Source organism: Nycticebus coucang, chromosome 22 (genome assembly GCF_027406575.1).
Source record: "Nycticebus coucang isolate mNycCou1 chromosome 22, mNycCou1.pri, whole genome shotgun sequence".
Lineage (NCBI taxonomy): Eukaryota > Metazoa > Chordata > Mammalia > Primates > Lorisidae > Nycticebus > Nycticebus coucang.
The window spans coordinates 3,998,056-4,017,424 of NC_069801.1; the positions used below are offsets into that span (position 1 = coordinate 3,998,056).

At 52.5% G+C, this 19,369-nt stretch overlaps 1 protein-coding gene across 3 annotated transcripts in view; it reads right to left on the bottom strand.

Annotated features, from left to right (window-relative positions):
* The window catches only part of ACOT7 (acyl-CoA thioesterase 7), an 88,713-nt gene extending 69,667 nt beyond the window's left edge, over positions 1 to 19,046 (bottom strand). The window contains exon 1 of one of the 3 annotated variants that reach the window (XM_053575929.1): positions 18,551 to 19,046. In XM_053575929.1, the coding sequence (XP_053431904.1) occupies positions 18,551 to 18,714 (164 nt within the window). In that variant the 5' untranslated portion in view covers positions 18,715 to 19,046. Of the gene's footprint in view, positions 1 to 5,299; positions 5,393 to 18,550 lie in introns of those variants that run through there. The other 2 variants (XM_053575931.1, XM_053575932.1) reach the window with 2 other exon arrangements.
* Positions 19,047 to 19,369: the final 323 nt, after the last annotated feature.

The window sequence follows — 19,369 nt, forward strand, 5'->3', positions numbered from 1 at the left end:
CAGAAGGTGGGCCCCAGGGGAGGTCCCCCTGCATGGCTGCCTCCTCTTGCCCGGCCTGGTCCCCAGTGTGGCCACATCTAGAATGCCACCATCACCCACAGTCTCGCCCTCTTCCTGTTCCAGCTGTTTCTGGCCCACATCAGAACCATGCTTATCTAGTCCACACAGGGTGAGCTGCTGGTGCTGGGGCTTCAGGCCAACCAAAGCAGGGCCACTTCACCCTCAGCCAACGTCCCCTCTGGTGACTCCAAGAAAGCTGAGCAAACAGACACCTGGGCTCTGGGAAAACTTCCCGCGGGAAGTGACACTTTGGCCAAATGCTTGAGGGTGAGCAGGTGGGGGATTATGCCAAGAAGGGGGAGTCTTGGGGGAGGCCCCAAGGCTAAGATCTCCCAGAGTCCCAAGAGCTGAAAGCAATCCCACAAAGTTGGTGCATGGCCTACAAGGAGGTAAGGACACAGCTGCCACTCGGCCCTGGGACCGCAGCCCCTCTGGGCTCCATGCTGGAAGGAGGGGGAGCTCGGGAGATGCCAAAGCAGGCGAATCTCACAGTCAGATCTCTCACAGTCAGATCAGAGCCTGGGTTGGGGAGTGGGATCCACACTCACCTCTCATCTCCAGAGACCCAGTTCAGGTCCTAAATTGCTACTCGGCTCACGGCCCCAGGAGTCAATCTTCCTCAGCAGGCATCTAGCCAAGCCCGCTCCTGCTCAGGGGCTACGGGGCCCAGCCTGTCTCCAGAATAGAGACTCGCTTCCCAAGTCAGGCATCTGAAGCCCTCAGGGACCCAGAACTCAACTCTCCCCTCCCCTAAGCTGCACCTGCTGTGGGATATGTTTATGTTTGTTCTAGTCTCCACAACACCTGCCACCACTGCCACTCCCAGGCATGCCTGGCCCTTCCCAGGTCCCTGTCTGTGCCAACCTGTCCCACCAATCTCTGGACCTTTGTGGAGAGCAGGGGTCCCCCCATGAGTGGGGAGCATAAACCCACACCACCTCAACCAGCACTGACGGTCCCAATCCCAAACATGCAGCCATGCCCTGGCCCAGGGATTGCACTTAATCCTACAGACATTTCCACACTCGGTTAAACCCAGTGTGCTCAAAGTTGTTCTCTGCACAGCTATTTATTTATTTATTTGTTTTTTGTTTGTTTGTTTTGGTAATAAGCTTTTCTTTTTTTTTTTTTTGCACAGCTGTTTATAATGCAGAACTCTGCCCAGCTCCCAAACACCCACCAATAAGGGATGAGTGAAATTAAGTCACAGCCACATGAAGGAACATTGAACAGGAGGAATGGTCTCAGAGACGTGTTTCAGGTGAAAACACGCCAGGCACAGACTGATGGGGATAAAGAGACCTACTGGGGCACAGCACAGACCACCCCAAGAAGGGGGGGCACAAGCTGGAAGCTCCTGTCCCCCTGGGGCAGGGAATTAGCTGCTGGGTGGGACCTCTGTCTTCCCAAATTTAAACCATCTCAACCTGATCAAATTAATCAAGGGCCCTCAAAAACTCTCCAAGACACCAAGACACAGCTCAAAACTCACATCCCTAGCTGGGCACTGGGGCTCACGCCTGTAATCCTAGCATTCTGGGAGGCCAAGGCAGGTGGATTGCTTAAAGAGTTCAAGACCAGCCTGAGCAAGAGTGAGACAGTGTCTCTAAAAAATAACCACATGTTGTGGCAGGCGCCTGAGACAGGAGGATTGCTTGAGCCCAAGACTTTAAGGTTGCTGTGAACTATGACCCCATGGCACTCTACTGCAAACTCATCACACCAGCAGACCAGCCAATTCTTGTCCCCAGGACCACTCTGCAGCGGCCCTCAGGGGCCAGCCCACCCTCCCTGCAGGAGGCCAAAATCTGCTCAGAAGTGACAGGAGGGGGACAATGCCTCTCTGGAACAGGATGGGCACAGGTGTCAGAACAAGGGAGGGAGACCATAAATACTGCCCCTGTCCTTAGCATCACAACAGACACCCTGGGTCCTCCCAAGGGAAGCCACACAGACTGTACACTGGGATGAACTGTGTCTCTCAAAAAGATAATTCAAATCTAACCCCCAGGACCTGTGAATGTGACCTGCTCTGGAAATAGGGGGGATCTCTGAAGACACAATCAAGTGAAAATCAGGCCGTACTGCATTAGGGTGGGCCCTGATCCAACAATAGTGTCCTGATAGGAAACTCTGAGATGAGACACAGGAAAAAAGCCATATGAAGATGGAGGCAGAGCGTGGAGTGATGTAGCCACAAGCCAAGGAATGCCTGGCATTAATGGAAGGTACCAGAAGCTCGAAGAGGCAGGAAAGGAGCGTTCCCTAAACCTGAGGGAGGATGGCCCTGCTGACACCTTGGTCTTAGGCTTATATTCTCTTGACTCAGAACAAATTCCTGTTGTTTTAAGCCACTTCAGTTGTGGTCCTTTGTCATGGCAGCACAGGCCCTGGTGGCCTTTCCTCCCCCCTACCACAGAGGCAGCAATGGCTGGCACAGGTGAGTCCAGCAGGGCCAGCAGTGGCACGTGAAGCCCGGCCCACGTCTGGCCGGCCCAGAGACATTGGCTGCAGCCCCAGGGAGGGCAGAGCCCTGCCTGACCCATCCACAGCCCCGGCGTGTGGCCAGTGTGGCATGAGGCCAACATTTCTGACTCTAACACAAAAATGTCAGGGCTAAAATTAAAGCATTGCTGCACAAGAACCATGGCAACTAGGGGTGGGCCGGGCCTGGCTTCCTAATAGTGAAGCTAAAGGAACCTTCCACAGTAGAAGGCGGCAGCGCCAAGCACAGCAGGTTGACTTGACAAGGCAGATAAAGTCTTCTCGGGTTTCCACCTATGCTCAAAAGCAGACAGTCGGCTCGGCGCCTGCAGCTCAGCAGCCAGGGCTCCAGCCACATACACCAGGGCTGGCAGGTTCCAACCCAGCCCGTGCATGCTAAACAATAATGACAACTGCAACAGAAAAACAGCTGGGCGTGCACTTGTGACAACTGCGTTGTGACATGCACTTGTAGTCCCAGCTACTTGGGAGGCCGAGGCAAGAGAATCGCTTAAGCCAGTGATTCTCAACCTTCCTAATGCCACAACCCTTTAACACATAGAGTTCCTGTGGGTCGTGACCCACAGGTTGAGAACTAGTGGCTTAAGCCCAAGAGTTTGAGGTTGCTGTGAGCTATGATGCCACAGCACTCTACCAAGGGCGACATAGTGAGACTCTGTCTCAAAAAATAAATAAATAAAAAGACAGGCAGAGTCCTGTGGCTGGCCAGAGGGTGGGGGGCTAGGCAGGTCCCCAGTGGGTAGCCACCCCTGAGGCTACTTCACAGATTTCATCCTCCCTGGAAGCTCCTTGGGCCTCTTCCTTCTGGAGAGCACCTAGGTCGAGGCAGGTGTCCTAAAGACATGCCAGGGTGCTTCCAGCCTAACCACAGTCATGGCAGGTGGGGAAGATGGCTGGGACAGAAGCATTTGCAGACTGCCCCTCTCTCATGCAGCTGCAGCTGGCACCTGTAGTGACAGCAGCACGAGCCAGAGGCCACCACCTGGGGCCCGCAGACACTCGGAGCTTCCTTCAGGAGTTCAGTTAGGGAGCAGCTGCCTTGACCAGGAGTATCTGAGGGGCAGGGTTGCCATTTCTGGAGGGAAAGGAGGAGCGGGGACCTAAAGGGGAAAGGGGAGGACCTCCCACCAGGTAGCCTTGAGGCAGGCATGGGGCCTCCCAGACGGGGCCCAGGTATGCCAAGCAGCTCATCTTTCTATGGGGAACTCTGCAGAGCAGAAGCTCCTGTGGCTCTGCTTATCCTCTTCAACTTGCTGCCCAAGAAGGTTCTGGTAAAGTTTCCTCAAACCCTCCCCCAACCCCCACCCAGAGACTTTACTGTGTCCCCTAGAAGAGGGTAGGAGCAGGAGAAACAGCTGGGCCAAGAAAAATGTTCCAGGGGCACTTCCAGGCCCCAGAGTGGCACGGAAGAAGGGTTGGACGACTCGTTCCTCAATTTCCAGCCCCACGCTTTGGCAGGGTCAGCAGAATGAACCAGAAGCACCCTCTGATGCTAGGGACCCAGAGTCCTCTGGGGCCAAGGCAGGTAGGAAACTCAGCAGCTCACAAACCACACAAAGCTTGGCTGGCTGAGCAAAGGCCAACCCAGGAGCAAAACCAGGAAGAAAAGCAGCTGCCACCATCCCTGGGCCCAACCAGACCGGAGAGTGCTCTGACCCTCCCAGGCTGCACTTCCTGCCACTTCAGCTGGCCTCCTAATGTGCCCCTAAAGTCCAGGGTCAGTAAGAGCAGGCCAGGCCAGGCAGGTGTCCTGCAGGGCATAGGGGCCATGACAGTGGTACCTGCTCAGCTGGGAGCCATGCGGGCTGAGGTGTCCCAGAGATCAGGCCCAGAGCAAAGTAAGAGGAGTCAGCACCTAGGTCACTGCCTCACCCAGGACCGCCCAACACCCACCCCTCCCCCAGACACTGGGCTTCCCAGTGTAACCAGGAAGAAGCTGTGTCACCAATCTGAAGCATCAACCAAAAGCCAGTAGTCATAGAAACCTCGTTTCATAAATAATTACAGCACAAGTAACTACCAGCCCTTCCGGCCTCCATGCCAGGAGATCAGAAGGCAGAGGTGCTGTCACAAAGCAGCCTGAGGAATCCCTCACAGGGAACACTGGCCCTAGGGACTTTCTGCAGGGTCTCAGCCAAAGCCAGGACCCAGGCCTGACCACTGAGGCCTCCTACTAGAGTCCGTGAAGCATAGATAGGAGAGGGGATCACAGGCTAATGAGGCCCTCCCTGAGAAGGGGACTGGCAGGCACTAGAAGCCAAGTGGGAAAGTGGCCCGCGTCCCCCCAGCCCAACACCCCAGCCCCCCAACCTCGGCTGCCACCTGAAAGCACCCTGCCCCCCCCCCACCCCCACCGCCCCGGCACTGCTCTCTGCCTCCCCTTCCACTGGGTGTCAGGAAAAAAGGAGTCAATCTGAGTGGCCGGGAGCTGGAAGGGCCTGGGAGAGGAGGCCAGATGTGTCATCACCAGTATCTCCCCCACTGCCACCCACCAGCCCCAGGCAGGGCTCTTTCCCAGGAATCACACAATCCATAAGTGGAACAGAAACTCCCGAGCACAGGTGCACCCTGGGCAGGGAACAGGCTCCACAGGCGAGACTACAGTCAGGGTGACAGGGTAAACCCCCCCACAGGCGCCTATGGGGGGATGTTGTCAGAGGGAAAGTCAGGGCAGAGAAGGCAGATCAGGCTGAGACAAACAGCCCCTCCTGCTCAGACGGCCCTCATCACTCACCCAGGGGCTGGGGCACTTTCTAATTTGGGAAGTCATTCTGGTCCACACAACAGGCAAATTATTACTCAAAGTATGAGTGCCATTCCCTGAAACTCCTCTCACCTATATGCAAAAGAGAGAAAGAAAATTCTAGACTCACTCTAGAGTCCCAGGGAGGTGGGGCCTGCCTGCTCAGAGCAGGAAGTGACAGGGTGCTCACGGCACTGCTCACCCAGTCCAGCGTGCCTAATGCCTATGAGCTGGGCAGAGAAGGGGATCTCAAGACCACACCCAACATGTCTCTGTGGACGGGGAGTCAGGGGGTCAGTCTGGCCTAAGCACAGCACCTGAGTCTTATGGACAAAAACATTCCCAGAGCCTTCCCTACTCGCACACCAGGCTCCAGATGGTCAGTTCCTCAGTTCCTCAGCTGTCCACCAAGGCACTCTATCCCTAGCGGACAGTATGCCAGGGCCAAACGTCCTGAAGCCACAGCTCCCGCCACTCTGGCACACAAAACCAGGTCTTCCCAAATTCACTTCCCCGACCCCTCTCCCTAACAATCCCACAGCCTCGCTCAGCTCCCAACTCACTGCTTGACCTGCTCCCCAAGACAGGCCTCCTCAACTCCTCTTCTGAGGGCCTTTAGGAACAAGCCTCTCCGAAGCACGAGCATCGTCTCCCTGGGTCTCCACCGGCTCCCTCCCGAGCTGTAGCAAACGGAACTGGGAAAAGGCCTTTACAATCCAATGCTGCACCCTCTGGACTTGGCCCCATCCTACAGGTGGACATTGCCACCTCCCTAAGCAACCCCGGCCTCCCCCTCCAGCTGGTCCCAGCCTAGCCACCCAAATCAGCAAGGGCCATGCTGGGCCTCCATAGCAACACTGGTGCAAGCCAGCGAACTGTCCAGCAAAGAGGAAGCACCTGTCAGATGGCTCAACCTTACGAGTAAATAATTTCATCGTTAAACAACCATAAGGTGCTATTTCCCACTACTAAATTAACCAAAAGTTATTTTATTCTTTTTTCCAAAAGTTATTTTAAATTATAAAATTAGATGTCGATGCATGTTCATAGCAATTCCACCAAACGGTGGAAACAACCCAAGTATCCATCACCCAAGTGATAGGTAGTAAGTACACAAAACATGGCAAATCCACATAATAAAATTGTTATTTGACCATAAAAAGGAACAAAGGACCTACAGATACAGACTAACCCATGGGCGAACCTTGAAAGCCAGGCTGAAAGAAGTCCATCACGGCAGGTCTGACGCCACTGACATGCAACATTCAGAACAGACAAATCCATAGAACGGAAAGGTGCTCAGTGCGTGCCCAGGGCTGGGGAGCGGGGCCCGGGAGTGACGCCTGAAGGATACAGGCTTATAAAAACTGGGCAACATAATGAGATGACACACATGCAAAAAAAAAAAAAATACAAAAATAAGCTGGGTGTGGTGGCAGGTGTCTGTAGTCCCAGCTGCTTGGGAGGCTGAGGCAAGAGGCTCACCTCTGAGCCCAGGAGTTTGAGGTTGCAGTGAGGTATGACGACGCCACTGCACTCCACTACAGAGTGAGACAAGGGAAGGGGAAAGGAAGGGCAGAAAAAGTTCCAGAATTAAATAGTGTTGACAGTTACACAACCCTGTTCAAAGGTTCACACACAACTGTATGCTCGAAAAGGGAGAACTTTCTGGAATTTGGGTTCCATCTCAATAAAGCTGTTATAAACCACAAACAACTTGACGCCAGAAGCTGTGGGGAAACAAGTAGGCTCCTCCCAAGTCCCGAATCACCCATGTGGGCCACAGCAGTGGACGGCTTGGAACACTCTCACCCATGGCCCAGAGCCATTCCCAAGTTCAGTCTAAAGAAACACACACACCGCTGAGCACAGGACCTGCAGCTGCCGGGCTGTGTATCCTATACAAAGTAAAACTGGTTCAGTGGTTCGGGAACATCCTAAAAACATGCACAGGGCTATGTTTGATTTATATTTTTCTAGGGCGAATGGGCCACCATTTTTGCAGCTTCCAAAGGCATCTATCTGGAAGCCAAAAAAGTCCAGGGACCACAGCACCTCTCTCTGCAGCCCTCCCACACCTGCCCAGCAGAGTGGGGCCCAGTAGAGAGCATGTAGGTGCAAGACAGACAGGCACCCAGAACTCAACAAAACAATTTGCCCTGCTAGGGGACAGGGCCCTGAAAGAGAGAGCGGGGAGGAGAGGAGAACGCTGCATCCGGCTGCCCTGGGATTGGTGGCCATGTTCCTCCCCACAAAACTCCCCCCGGTGTCTGAAGAAGCTAGCAGGGGAGGAACTTACACCCAGGCTCCACAAAGATCTCTCGCAGCTGAGCAAGAAACAAATGACCCAATATTCTAAAATGGTCACAAGACTGGAACGCTCCATCAAACAAGATAAGGTGGGCGGCAGATGTGCACATGAAGGGATGTTCAACATCATCAGAAATTACAAAAACGCAGTGAGCACCCCAGTTCTGGAGTTCTAAGAGGTGATGTGATTTGCCCTCAGCCCCGGGGCAGCCGTCTGGAGAGCCAGACTAGCCCTAGCCCATTAGTCTCTGGGACAACTGCCCGTACGCCTCTCCCCACCACACAGGACTGGAAACTCAAATGCCCAGGGAGCCAGGCAGGCAACATAAATAACCGGCCGAGGGTGAGTGACAAACAGCAACAGGCATGTGGGGCTGCCACTGGGGAGGCGATAGGGAGTGGTGGCAATTGTGGCAAACTGGAGCACATGTCCTATTGAAAGGGATGAGCTGTGTCCCAGACCCAGGTGATTAAGACCAGGGGGAAATATAGGCTGAGTATAGACTTAGACTTAATTTTTTTAAGCCGGCAAGTTATTTTTTAAAAATTGAACATAGCAGTGGTTCACACCTATAATCCAAGCACTCTGGGAGGCCGAGGTGGAAGGAGCACTGAGGAGTTCAACACTAGTCTAAGCAAGACTAAGACCTTGTCTGTACTAAAAATAGAAAAAAAGGCGGGGCTCAGTGGCTCATGCCTGTAATCTAGTACTGGGGGAGGCCAAGGCGGGTGAATTGCTTGAGCTCATGAGTTTGAGACCAGCCTGAGCAAAAGCGAGATCCCATCTCTACTAAAAATAGAAAAACAGAAGCAAGAGGATCACCGGAACCCAAAAGTTGGAGGTTGCTGTGAGCTAATTACACCATGGCATCCTACCCAGGGCGACAGCTTGAGACTCTAGCTCAAAAATCAATAAATCAATAAATAAATAAATGTTAGCCAGGCATTGTGGCAGATACCTAAAGTCCCAGCTAAACTAAAACTATATCCAGGCTGGTGGCTCATGCCTGTAATCCTAGCATTTGGGGAGGCCAAAGCAGTGGATTACTTACGCTCAGGAGCTCGAGACAAGACTGAACAAAAGAGAGACACCCCCCCCAACCCACCCCATCTCCACTAAAAATAGAAAAAGCCAGGAGGATCACTTGACCCCAGGAGTTCGAGGTTACTGTGAGCTATAATGATGCCACAGTATTCTACCCAGGGTGACAGAGTGAAATTCTGTCTCAAAAAAACCCCAAAAAACTAAAACTAAAAACTCTTAGAAGGTGCGGCGCCTGTGGCTCAAAGGGGTAGGGCGCCAGCCCCATATGCTGGAGGTGGCGGGTTCAAACCCAGCCCCGGCCAAAAAATAAAAATAAAAGAAAATTAAAAAAAATAAAAAAACTCTTAGAAGAAAACATAAGGCAAAAGCTTTACAACATTCGATTGGGTCATGATTTCCTGGATATGACACCAAAAGCACAGGCAACAACAACAAAAAAATAGACAAAGTGGATTTCATAAAAATGTTAAACTTTGTGCATCAAAAGACAGAATCAACAGTAAAAATGCAACCCACAGAATGAGAGAAAATACCGGCAAATCATGTAAGGGGTTACTGTCAGAATATAGAGAATTCGTAAAACTGAACAGTAAAAAAATACTCATTGTATACATATATCAAAATATCACACTATACTCCACAAATATGTACAATTATGTCAATTAAAAATTTAAAAAGATGGGCGGCGCCTGTGGCTCAAGGAGTAGGGTGCCGGTCCCATATGCCGGAGGTGGCGGATTCAAACCCAGCCCCGGCCAAAAAAAAAAAAAAAATTTAAAAAGAAGGTGGTGGCACCCATAGCTCAGTGGGTAGGGCATTGGTCACATACACCGAGGCTGGCGGGTTCGATCCCAGCCCAGGCCAGCTAAAATCAACAATGACAACTGCAACAAAAAAATTGCTGGGCGTTGTGGCAGGTGCCTGTAGTCCCAGCTACTTGAGGGGCTGAGGCAAAAGAATCGCGTAAGCCCAAGAGTTTGAGGTTGCTGTGAGCTGTGACGCCACACACTCTACTGAGGGTGACATAGTGAGACTCTGTCTCAAAAAATAAAATAAAATGTATGATGTTTAAAATTTTTTGAGGCACACCTGATCCTCTCATAGGATTGGTTGTCAACATTGGTTGACAATCACTGCTCAAAAGGTTAACCACAGAATTATCCTACAACCAGAAGTGACTTCTAGATGAGCTGTTTTTCTCACACCAGTCCTCATAACATGTGGTCTTTCCTAAGCCTAAGCTGCCCGCTCTCCAACACAACGTGGCTGTGGCTGTCCTACAGTTCAATCCTAATACCTACATACCCACACATGAAGGCCTCAGCCTCCTGAAACTGCTCCCCACTTCAGACACCACCTGAAAGTCCCAAGGTCATAACCACATATAAATCAGGAGCTCCCACAAGCCCCTCCTCAAGTTTAATAATATGCCAGAAGGGCTCACAGAACTGAACAAAGTGCTGGGCTCCATGGTTCACGCCTGTAATCCAAGCCAAGAGGATCTCGAGCTCAGAAGTTCCAGACCAGCTATTTCTATTTTCTAAAAATAGAAAAATTAGCACGGCAGAGGCTAAAACAATCAGATTGCTTCAGGCTTGAGCCCAGGAGCTTGAGGTTGCAGTGAGCTAGGCTGATGCCATGGCACTTTAGCCTGGGCAACAGAGCAAGACAGTCTCAAAAAAGAGAAAAAAAAAACAGGAATTAAGTAACATGTTTTGCTTACTGGTTGATGAGAGGAACTCCAAAAACAGAGCAAGGATAGGCCACTCCACTTTGAGCATAAGGCACTCCATCCTGGCCGGTAGTCGGTGAGCTCTGCTAAAAGCATCCCCTTCTGGGACCCAGCCAGAAAGGACTAGGAGTGGCTCTAGGGGAGGCTAAACCGTAAACTCAGCCAGAGCCTCGCAGAATGTACCTGGCAGCAATCGCTAGCCCACCAAAGTAACTCTTCCCCACTCCTACCCTACCTAAAATCTTTAAAAGATAAGCACTCTTGCTCTTAGGGGCTGATGCCTGTTGAGTCTCAGCCGCCTTCCCCGAGGTGCTCTATGCCCAGCTTGATGAATTGATCAAGGGGACCACTGCCTGACACTTACTATTACCAGTTTATTATAAATGATACAACTCGGGAACACCAGACGGAAGGGATCCAGTGTGCAAGGCCCATGCCCTCCCCAGGCACACTCCCTCCCTGCACCTCATGTGTTCACCAGGAAGCTCCCAGAATCCCCTAAGGGGTTTTAGGGAGATTTCATTATCTAGGCATGACTGACTGACCTTGAACTTTTCTCCCCACCTGGAGGTAGAGGGGAGAAAATCCCAACCCTCTTATCATGACTTGGTCTTTCTGGGGACCAGCCCTCATTCTGCAGCTATGTGGGGGACGCCTGCCACCAGTCATCTCATTAGCACAGAAGATGCTTTTACCGCTCCAGGATTCCAAGGGTTTTAGGAGCTCCTAAATTGACTGAAGTGAAGGTGACACAACTCTGTGAACACACTGGAATCACTGAATGATACACTTTGATGGGGGCGACGTATGGCACATGAGCTATAGCCCAACAAAGCCAGTACAGAAGCGGGTGTACATGCCCACTCAACAAAGTTTCAAAAAAATAAAGTCCAGACAAGCCATTTGTAAACAGCACGACACGACGCATGTGGTTAAGGATTAGCTGGCTGGGCCAGTACAGCCCCTGTGGCTCTGCACCAACCTTCTGACCTAAAACCACAGCTCAGCCTCTCCCCAACCAGGGAGCAGATCAGGGCACACACAGGAGCTGACATGCTGCCGGGCACTGAGCCAGCACAGCCGCCAGCAGCAGAGGCGATCATGGCCAAATCCACCTCAGCCTGGAAGGGCCCCAGCCTCCCCCAGCTCAGGAATGCCAGCCCTGGAGCCCACCTCTTCCCATAAAGCCTAGGAGACTTCCCTGGTCCCTGTGGGAAGTGTGCCGCAGGGCTCAACCAAGGAAGTGGAACACTTAAGTGGGCACTTTCAATCAGGAATACAACAGCTCACTGACACCCAACCCCTACCATCCCTTCTGAACAATTTCCAATGAATCTTCCAAGTCATGTGGCCAAGGGCCCTGGGTCAGGTTGCCCAGTCAGCTTCACCAGCTGGACAATGGGGGTGGACACAGAACAGCCCCAGACATCCTACCTTTTGGTGCTGCAGAACAGGGAGTGTGAAGGGTCAGGTCTGTGCCCGACAGCCCTCCAGGAGGCACAGCATCCTCCCCGGGGTTCCACGCGCTCACAGGCGGCCACCTGCCTCCCAAGCTCCCGGAGGCAGAGAGCCCTGGCTAGCAGCTTCATACTGCCTTGAGCTGGTCACCCAGCTCCCAACAAGGCCTGAGTTCACCTAGCCAGCTTAGCAGTGAGACTCCCAATCCTTCCCTCCCTCCCCCACCGCAGCAGACAGCCACTCTGCTTCAGAAGCAGGGCACCCACGCTGCCCTGCTACCCTGAGGCCAAAGACGCAAGGCAGACTCAGACTGAAGTCCCAGAATGAGGCTCTCCCAGGAACAAATGAGAGAGAGGCAGGTCAGGGCCACCACCCCTCTGGGGGAGAGTGTGAATCAGATGGGGCTGCCAGCAACACCCTCCATGACCTTAAACTTTCACCTCACTCTAGAAGGGCTGGCCCTCTGGCTAGTAGGGCATGGGCCCTTGGGGCGGGGCTGAAAGGTCACCAATTAGCAGAAGTATCAGCATGGGTACAACACTCACCCACACTGAGGCAGGTGCCCTGCCCTCCTAAAGTCAGTAGCTCTCAACCTCCAGGAAGGCTTGGGAAAATTCAGATTCCTGGACCTATGCCCTCCCCACCCCACTCCCACAGTCACAGGCAGCCAGTCTGCAGGGGCCTGTTTTTCTTTTTACTGTTTTTATTGCAGAAAACATCAAATGTTTACTGGAATGGAGGGAGGTAGGAATTGAAGCCCCATGTCAAGCAGCCGTCAACTCGGGCCTCTGGTCACCTCTCTGTTCCTACCCACTCTCCCATATCACGTTATTTTGCAACAAAACCCCAGACATCACAACTTGGCATCTGTAAATGTTTCGTCACTCTCTCTAAAAGGTAAAGATTCTTTTTTTCTTGAGACAAGGTCTAGTTATGTTGCCCAGGATGGTTCCAAACTCTTGGGCTCAAGCAATTCCTCCCCAACCCACCCCACCCCACCCCTAGCCTCCCAAGTAGCTGGGGCTACAAGCAAGGAGCCCAACCTAAAATATAACACAAATTCTTTAATATCATTAAATATCAAGGGACTATTCCCATTTCCTTAATTATGTCCTGAATGTTTTGAAATCTGCATTTGTGAACTTCTTTTCATAGTCACCAAAAGCTGAGAAGAACCCAGATGTTCTGAGCAGTTAAAGAGACAAACCTCAACATCTAGGTGACAGAATACCAGGCAATTCAGAGCCAGGAAGCCCCAAAGCCACCCAGGAGCCAGGCTCTCAGGCACTGCGCTAGACAAGATGCTGTCTCTACGAAACTCCAGAACAGGTAAAATTACAGGGGTATGAAATGAATGTGACAGGGCAGAACAAAGCTTTTTGGGGTGAAGCAAATAATCCATGTCTCAACTGGGGTCATTACACAGGTGTACACATTTGTCAAACCTCAGTGAGTACATTTAAAATAGGTGCATCTGGTGGCACTCGTAGCTCAGTGGGTAGGGTGCCGGCCACACACACCAAGGCTGGCAGTTTCGAACCCAGTCCGGACCAGCTAAAACAACAATGACAACTGCAACAACAACAAAAATAGCCAGGTGGGCAGCACCTGTGGCTCAGTCGGTAAGGTGCCAGCCCCATATACCGAGGGTGGCGGGTTCAAACCCGGCCCCGGCCAAACTGCAACAAAAAGATAGCCGGGGGTGGCGCCTATGGCTCAAGGAGTAGGGCGCCGGTCCCATATGCCGGAGGTGGCGGGTTCAAACCCAGCCCCAGCCAAAAACCACACACAAAAAAAAAAAAGATAGCCAGGTGTTGTGACGGGCACCTGTAGTCCCAGCTACTTGGGAGGCTGAGGCAAGAGAATCACTTAAGCCCAGGAGTTGGAGGTTGCTGTGAGCTATGTGATGCCATGGCACTCTATCCAGGGCAACAGCTTAAGACCCTGTCTCAAAAATAAATAAATAAAATAAAATAAAATAGGTGCATCTGTTGGATGTGCATTACACCCGAAAATAGCTGTTTTTGTAAAAAAAGGCAAAGTAGAACATAATTATCTTAACCTAAAAACAAACTAGTGGTTCCTTCACCTTATTATCAAGGGACTATTCAAGTTTCTCCATTATCTCATAAAATCTGCATCTTGTTGACTCTACTTAAGTATTATTTACATGCAGAAAATCTATATTTGTAATAAACTTCCTCAGTTATTCAGATGTTTGGGGGGGGGGGGTCCACAGCTGCCATGTGTTCTATGGCCCTCCCTACGTCACAGCTCAGAGTGAAGGAGCCCAGTGGGATGAAGGCCACAAAACCTGTGGGGACACCCCCCACGCCCGCAGGTCCCACAGGAGAAAGCCATGTCTGGCCTGATTGGAATGGGAGCTGGTCAGCTGCAAGTGCCAACTGCAGGGTGATGCTGGCTGCCTGGCCCACTTACGGGTGAGGCTGGACACGGTGGACAAAGGCCTCCCCATGCACAGGCCCTCTAGGCTACAAAGAACACATCTTCACCAGGGTCCAACATCCCAGCAGGAAGGGAGGAAAGGGGCCAGCACTGTGCATGACTTTATGGAATGCTCCAGAATACTAGCTCCAAGTGTGGTTTCTGTAAATCAAGATTCTGTTTTCATTAATTCCATTGTAAAACCACAGACAGAGCCCCATGTGTAGAAGATTCCAACCCTGTAACATACTAAAATTCACATCCAATCAACTAATGTTGGTTGGCACATCCACTAGACACCAGGCACTGGGCATTCAGGGTGCCACAGGTACAAAACCACCACTGATCCCAGGACTCTTCATGGTAGAGAATGGTAAGCAAAAAAATTAATTAATAATAATTAACCCCCCACACACACACATAGATCTCACACACTTATCTACAAATAAAGGATTCCAAGTTACCGGCCTGCTGGGCAGTGTCCACCCCAAGGTCCCTCTCTGTCAGCATGCTTAAGAGCTGACTGCAGGGGTGGTGCCTGTGGCTCAAGGCATACGGTACCAACCCCATATACCAGATGTAGTGAGTCCAAACCTGGCCCTGGCCAAAAACTGCAACTAAGAAAAAAAAAAAAAGAGCTGACTGCAGTCAGAACTTCCTTTATAAACCCCACCCCAGGACTACCAATCCATTCTGATTTTTAAATTCCTATACATATTTCACTGAGTATAAGGGAGTCACCAGCCACAAGTGACTATCTACATTTGTATTTAAAGCAATTTAATTTGACATAATTAAAAATTCAGTTCCAGCCAGGAGCCAGGTGTAGTGGCCCGTCCATAGAATCTCAGCACTTTGGGAAGCCAAGGGCATTAGGGGTGGCCAAGAGTAGGAGATCAGACTGAGCAACATAGCAAGACCCCTGTCTCTACAAAAACAATTTTTTTTATTCAGCTCCTTGAAAGGCTAGCCACCTTTCAAACCCTCAACAGACACATGTGACTAGTGGCTACCATACTGGACAGCACAGACTCAGTACATTTCCACCACTATAGAAAGTTCGAGTGGACAGCACTGCTCTACAATGTCACACTCTGACAACCTGTTACATGCCACATTCTTCAACTTTATTCTGACAAACACTCAGAGAATGTGTAGAAGCCCACACGGATGCCACGATGAGGCCTTATGAGAATACAAAGCTAGGCCTGGGCAGCAGTGAGAAAGATCACAACAGGTCACCTGGCAGGAAAGCACCCCACCAGTTGCTCCGCCCCTCCGAGTATAGGGCTGACACTGGTCAAGAGCTCCAACCTCTGGGACCCTCATTTTCCCCATCTGTCAAATAAAAAGCTGGGCTCAGGGAGCTTATCTAAGGGTCCTTCCAGGTCTCACAGAACTCAAGAGTCCAAGAAAAAAGTAATTTACTAACTAAATGTTAGTTAACATTACTCAAAATAAACCAAAGCAAAAATGTTCTTCTGAGACTTTAAAGGTTGTCCCAGAACCTGTATCTCTTTGGGCTATAATAAAACAAACAAAAGGACAACACCCCACAGTGGCCTGCCTGGCTGTCCAAAGGTGGGGCTCTCAAAGGAGAACTATTCTTTTTGCGAGTTCACAATTATACGTGACTGGAACTGGGGTAAAGGTACTAATTCTCACAATAATCCTACGCTAGGCACCATCACTATCTCTGTTTTACAGATAAGGAAACTGAGGTTCAGAGAGGTTAAGTAATGTGCCTACAGCTACACATTGCCTGTAAGAGGCAGAGCTGTGATAGGAACCCAAGCCATGGGCTTCTTGAGCTTGCCCCCCACTTTTTAAAAAAAATAGCTTCCACTGACTTACAATGTGCCAGCCACTTCTGCCAGACACTAGCTACATATTCTTTTATTCAACCTCACAACAAACCATGAGAAACCGGAGCAGAGAAAGGCTGAGCAGCACACTCTAGGTCACACAGCTAGCAAAAGGCAGAAGCTGAATCTGCCCCCTAGGCCTAGGCCTGCAGAGCTGTCTTTGACCACTGCCCTTGCCTGGCCTTAAAACCCCTATTCCTTCAACAGTGTCAGGACTGGGGACATGTGACACTCTGTTTAGGATGGCAGTGACTGAATTTTCCATGTGTCGGTTTCCCTCCTGGTGCTTTGCTTCTTGGCAGTATCCAGTGAAACCTTGTTAAATTCATGGGCTGGGCTGTGCTAGGCCAGGAGGCTCCTCTTTCAACTCTGGGTGTCAGCTCAGATGTCCTTAAAGGCTCCCCACCCTAGTATAATCGCTCTCCAGTGTCCTGCAGCTTCTTCAGATCAAGCCCATGTGACAGTGCCCTCTTCACAGCCCCACTTTGGCAGTCACGCTCTGCACCTGAGGCTCACCTCAGCCAGGCACCCTGCTCAGGAGTCCCACTGCCAAACAGCCTCTTAAACACAAAATGCCACTGTGGATCCAGACAGCAAGAAGCAGCACGGTAGGCCCCGTGGGTAAGAAAAATCATGCACATGCATGCTTGGGATGGATGGAAGTGAAAATCTGTTCACTGACATACAGAGTGCTATTCTTCATCCAGAAGAGGTAAATCAAAGCCTAGCCTGCCACAGGTAGATTTAAATCAATATTTTCTTTCTCTTTTTTTTGGCCAGGGCTGGGTTTGAACCCACCACCTCTGGCATATGGGGCCAGGGCCCTACTCTTTTGAGCCACAGGCACCACCCAGTATTTTCTTTATTCAAGAGCATGGTGGAAAGAATACTGGATCTGGAATCAGAAGACCTGAGTGGGAGATGCCCCTGGAGCTCTTGGAGCCAGATGACCTTATAGGTCAGTCTCCTGGCACCTCCACTTCCTCCTCCACACAGGTAGGGGTGGAGGTCCCCTATCTGGGCAAACCAAGTGAGATGAGACAGGTACAATAGTGAAGCCCGAGGGCCCCAGCCAATACTCAGTAGCTGAATTCAAGGCCTGGTTGGTCCAGGCCCATCTTTCTCCAAACATCAGTGACTTCTATTATCTTTGTCCCAGGGAACTCCAGAATGGGTAGAGGCCAGGACCTCCACACAGCCAATAACAAAGCAAATGGAGCAGGGATCCCAGTGAGACTTTCCTTCTCTGGAAAAGTCAAAACTGACCTTGAGATTAGGAAAGGATCTCCACTAGGCCAGAAGACAAGACTCAGAGCAGGGTCAAGGAGCTCCATTTATCCAGCCTTCCAGGGCGATGTCAACATCCACAGGAAAGTAACTTGCATCAGTTGTACCTGGCTCTGACCCAAGGTCAGTGTGATGCCTAACATCCAAACTTGAGGAATTCATCCCCCAAACAGGAAGCAGCTCTCATTCTTGGTAGTTCATTAAGCAGGACAGGACCAGTTGCAGGCCATAGTGCCTGGGCAGCCAGAGACTGAAAGCCCAGCTTCCTTCCCCAAGTGCAGGCTTGCCTCTGCATCTGATGCTGCCGAAGAAAACTGCAGAGTAACCTTGAGGCTGCCCTCCCATCTCCTATGGGAAACTGAGCTAGTTCATGTCTCCAGCTTCCTCTGGGGGCCTACATCTATCTACTCAGTACCCCGTGGAGGAAGGACAGGGGGTGGGGTGGGGTCCTGCGCTTAGAAAACCCTTTGCCCCTATTGTGTGAGATGTTTTCCGGCCCAGTGGACCACTCATTTCCTTTTCTTACCAGCAAACTGTTTGAGGCCAAGAGTATTATCTGTTCTTCCTTGTGTATAACTACTCTCTCAAAACCGAGGCAGTCCACTGAAAGGAACATCATATCCGCAGCCCCCTCCCACCGATGGGCGCGCGCGGCTCTGGGTACCCGCCCTCCATCTCTGGGGGTTTTGGTTGGCTCCACCTAACCGCCGAGGTAACAATACTGAACCCTCCAGAGGCCAAGCGGGACCACTGGGCTGAGATTCACAGGCGATAGGACTGGGGGCTCTGCACCGAGCTTCAACGCAGGACCCCGACCCTGCCCCCTTCCTCGCCCAACAGCCGGTGCCCGCGGCCGCCGCCCTGCCGAGAGGCCGGCGGGAGGGGCCGGCGAGGCAGCCCGGCTTCTGCGGCATCGCCAGACACATCCTGGCCCCAGGAAGCCGAAGGGCAACCCCTGCGCCATCCCTCCCGGTATCAGAGGATGGGGACCGTGGGCTGGGCGGGGGCGGCATCTGCGGGCTGAGACCGCAGGGAGGGTGGGACAGGCCCAGGGCGGCGCCGGGCGTTCCTGGCCGGCGCCGCGAAAGTTCCTGTCTTACCGGCATATCTGGATGGCGGACGGCGTCTCAACGGCGGGGTCCGACATGCTGGCGGCGACGGCGGCAACCGGCGGCGGCGGGAGAGCGCAAGTGTCTGGCAGGCCGGGCGCGGAATGAATGAGCCAGGGCGGCGCCATGGAGGGGGAGGGAGGAGGCGGAGCCATAGAGCCGGAGAGGCGGGGTCTGCGCGCCGGGGGCGAATCGAGCGCGGCCTCCCCGTGCGGGCCCCGCCCCCCTCCAGACCCCGCCCCTCGCCCCGCTTCCCGGGCAGCCAAGGCCGCCGCCGCTGGCTCTAGCGGACGTCCTGGATTGGCGGCTGCGAGGGCCGTGCTGGGGCGCCGTTTCCAGAAGGTTCGGCGGCGGTTGGGCGGCGCTGGCGCGGGGAAGGCCCGCGAGCCGCAGCGGCTGCGTGCGACCCTCGTGTGGCGCGGAGGGCGCCCTCCGGCTCAGCCGGAGTCGCGGAGCCTAGTGGACAGGCTCGCCTGCCCGCAAGGCGGCAACACTGGTGCTGGGCGTTCCCTGCCGCCCGCGCCGGCGATTCGCTGCCTGCCCTGTGCCGGGGCGGCCGCTGAGGGTCAACACGGAAGGCCCTGCCCGAGCGCCCTGCTGGCGCGCCTGAAATCCGCCCTCCCTACCCCCCAGCGTCTCTCACTGAAGGCGGCCATAAAAGAAAATTGAAAGCGATTTGCCATAAAAGAAGACTTATGGCTGCTGCCGGGAAGCACATGGGCGTACCAAGCGGGAAAGGGCCTCTGCTGTAGAGGCACAAAGCGACGCGAGGTGGGGGGAGGAAGAGGCGTCTGCCCACACCGCGCGCTG